The 3119-nt window shown below is 42.7% G+C and overlaps 1 protein-coding gene across 1 annotated transcript; it reads left to right on the top strand.

The window, feature by feature from the left end:
* Positions 1-215: 215 nt before the first annotated feature.
* LOC134801385 (uncharacterized) lies at positions 216-2846 on the top strand. Its single transcript, XM_063773916.1, has 2 exons — positions 216-464; positions 777-2846. Exons 1-2 carry the CDS (start codon positions 305-307, stop codon positions 1712-1714), a joined length of 1098 nt encoding a protein of 365 aa, XP_063629986.1. The 5' UTR covers positions 216-304; the 3' UTR covers positions 1715-2846.
* Positions 2847-3119: the final 273 nt, after the last annotated feature.

Below are 3119 nucleotides of genomic sequence, written 5' to 3'. Positions count from 1 at the left end.
ACAAAACGAGGGAAGATTTGCCTAGCAGTGGGATACCAAAGTAGGCAAAAAAAAGTAAAATAAAAAATACTGCTCCAAATTTTCATTAGGAATTTACCATGTAGTAGCTCCGCTACGCGCTATTCCACTCGCACTTTAGCTAATTAACGTTAGAGTAAGAAAGACAAAAAAACAAGTTTTCCCACTCCAACATTACCCTGTACGGTAGTTCACTCCGCCGCTAGCCTGGACCGTCATTATCTTTCGTGCGCGCGTGCACTACGCACTTGGCTATAAAAATACTTAAATAGTGATTTAAATAAAAATGTCGAAACGGTCACATCAAGAAACCAATGAAGACCGTTGGAGGAGAAAAATAAAGGACTATGAAGCTAAGTTGGCGGCGACAACAAAAAGACGTCGCGTAATCTACTCCAGTGGAAGCGATTCGAGCGATGACGAGGCGATAGATGTACAACCAGAAGGTTCGTATCTACGTGATTTAAATTTCGTCGTTATTTTTGTCTCCGATCTAACACGAGATGTTAGGCAGTAGACGTTTTATTCCCGAGTCAATACGAGATATTGACCAGTGATATTTATTTCGAGTTAATACGAGATATTAACCAATTTTTATACGTTGCGCTCGAGTTAAGTGCAACCTACCTTCATTTTTACAATAATTTGTAGAGGATACCCTCTTTTGTTAAAGATTGTACCAAGCGTACCCTCGTTTGTAATTATTTTTTCTCTCCGAAGTTATTTCAATAAATTTAATTTAAATTCGATGTTTCCAGAACATCTCAATAACGACGTCATCCAGACTGAGCTGTACACGGATGAAAATAATGTGGTCGAAGAACCAGGCACCCAGTTGGCTGCACAAGAAGAGGAATTGAATGATCCATCATCATCATCAGCCGCCCCGGTACCCAATGTAGACCCTGATTTGCTTCTTGCACTTGGGGATTCCGTCACGGATACCCCTGAGTGGAGTGACGATATTCTGCAAGATATATCTCAGCGATGGGAGCCCATACTTAAAACGGGTCTTGCAAAGGAGATCAAGGAAGAGCTTTTAAAGAAATACCTTTTTCCTAAAAACGTTCCCTTGTCAAAGCCTCCAGTGCTAAACCCAGAAGTGTCTGCCATGCTAACCGAAACGTGCCGGAGCAGAGATGCCCGCGTTTCCTCCAAGCAGAATCAAATAGGTCGCGCTATCGCAGCCTTAGGAAAAGCTATGTCCGGCATACTGACAAAGTCTATGAAGGGATCGGAGGTCGTTAAAATACTTAACGACGCCGGCAAACTGCTCGCCGACTCTCACTTCTTAGAGACAGACACACGGCGGTCACTAATTATGCCGTTATTAGATAAATCATATGTCATCCTGTTCAAAGAGCGACAACGCGACAGTTTCCTGTTCGGAGAGAACTTAGGGGAGTTCATCAAGTCGTCGAGAGGCATAAAGAAGACAGGAGAGCTGATCGCGCCTACGCCGCCCTCTACGTCATCCACGAATTTAAACTGGACGGGCCCGCCGCGCCAGCAACGCGTCAACCGACCGCCAGTACAACGCGGCGGCGGGCAGCGAGCACCGAGGGCGGCCGCGCCGCCGCCGCCGCGGCCGCGCCGAGCGCCGGCCCCTCCCGCGCCCGCCCCGCGCCGAGCGCCGCCCGCAACCAGCCGACGGCCGGCGCCGCGGTCGAGATCCCCACACCGGCGTGCGACGTAGAAGTACAGGCAGGTCGACTAAGATTATTTTTTGATACTTGGCGTACTATTACTTCTGATAATAACGTCCTAGATATCATCTCGGGTTACAAAATTCCCCTTATTAAAATACCACATCAAGATCCCGCTTTGTACCCTAAACAATCGTTTAGTAGTAGCGAATCTTCGGCTATTGGAAAAGAAATATTACATTTGCTAGAAATTCAAGCAATTAGACGTTGTGAGCCGGTTAATGGTCAATTTATATCGGGTATTTTTCTCGTCCCTAAAAGTAGTGGAGATATGAGATTTATTTTAAATCTTAAAAAGTTAAATAAATATGTACACGCAGACCATTTTAAAATGGAAGACTCGAGAACGGCCGTAAAACTTATGACGTCTAATTGTTTTATGATTAATTTGGACCTTACGGAAGCATATTTTTCGGTACCGATTGACGATGAACATCGTAAATATTTACGCTTTTCGTTTAATGGTATTTTGTATGAATTTTGTGCCCTCCCATTTGGACTCTGTTCGGCGCCTTACGTATTCACTAAAATTATGAAGCCGGTAATGACTCGTTTGCGATCGAGGGGTTATAAATCCGTATCCTATCTAGACGACACTCTATGTATCTCCGATACATACGAGGAGTGCATAGAGAATGCAACAGAAACAATTAAGCTGTTTACCAACTTAGGATTTATTATTAACTACAAAAAGAGTGTTTTGTTTCCTAGTCAAACTTGTCAATTTCTTGGCTTTATTTTAAACTCACGAAATATGACATTAGAATTGCCTTTAAAAAAAAGACAGACTATTATAGAACTTACAAGAAAATTGAAGAAAATTGATAAGATACGGATTCGAGATTTTGCTCGGTACACAGGTACGCTAACAGCCGCGTGTCCAGCAGTTTCATATGGCTGGGTATATACGAAATCTTTAGAAAGAGCTAAGTATTTAGCTCTCTTAGAATCTGACAATTATGATCGAGTCATGAAAGTTCCAAGGTTTTTATGTGAGGATCTAAACTGGTGGGAGAACAATATCCTGAATATTTACAACCCTATTCGTACATTTAATTATGTTCTAGAAATATTCACGGATGCATCCACAACTGGCTGGGGAGCCGCTTGTGGAGGGGAGAAGATTGGGGGTTTCTGGACATCTGCAGAAAGAGAACAACACATAAATTACTTGGAACTTTTAGCGGCTTACTTCGGCTTGAAATCGTTTGCAAAAGAATATAATAATTGTGAAATCCTATTACGTGTCGACAACACCACTGCCATTTCCTATATTAACAGAATGGGCGGTGTCCAATTCCCGCATTTAAACAAAATCACACGTGATATATGGCAGTGGTGTGAACAACATCAAATCTTTATTTATGCCTCCTATATAAAGTCTACACGTAATAT

Source organism: Cydia splendana, chromosome 22 (genome assembly GCF_910591565.1).
Source record: "Cydia splendana chromosome 22, ilCydSple1.2, whole genome shotgun sequence".
Taxonomy (NCBI): Eukaryota; Metazoa; Arthropoda; class Insecta; order Lepidoptera; family Tortricidae; genus Cydia; species Cydia splendana.
The sequence above is the reverse complement of the archived record's forward strand: the minus strand, read 5'-3'. Positions and strand labels throughout refer to the sequence as shown.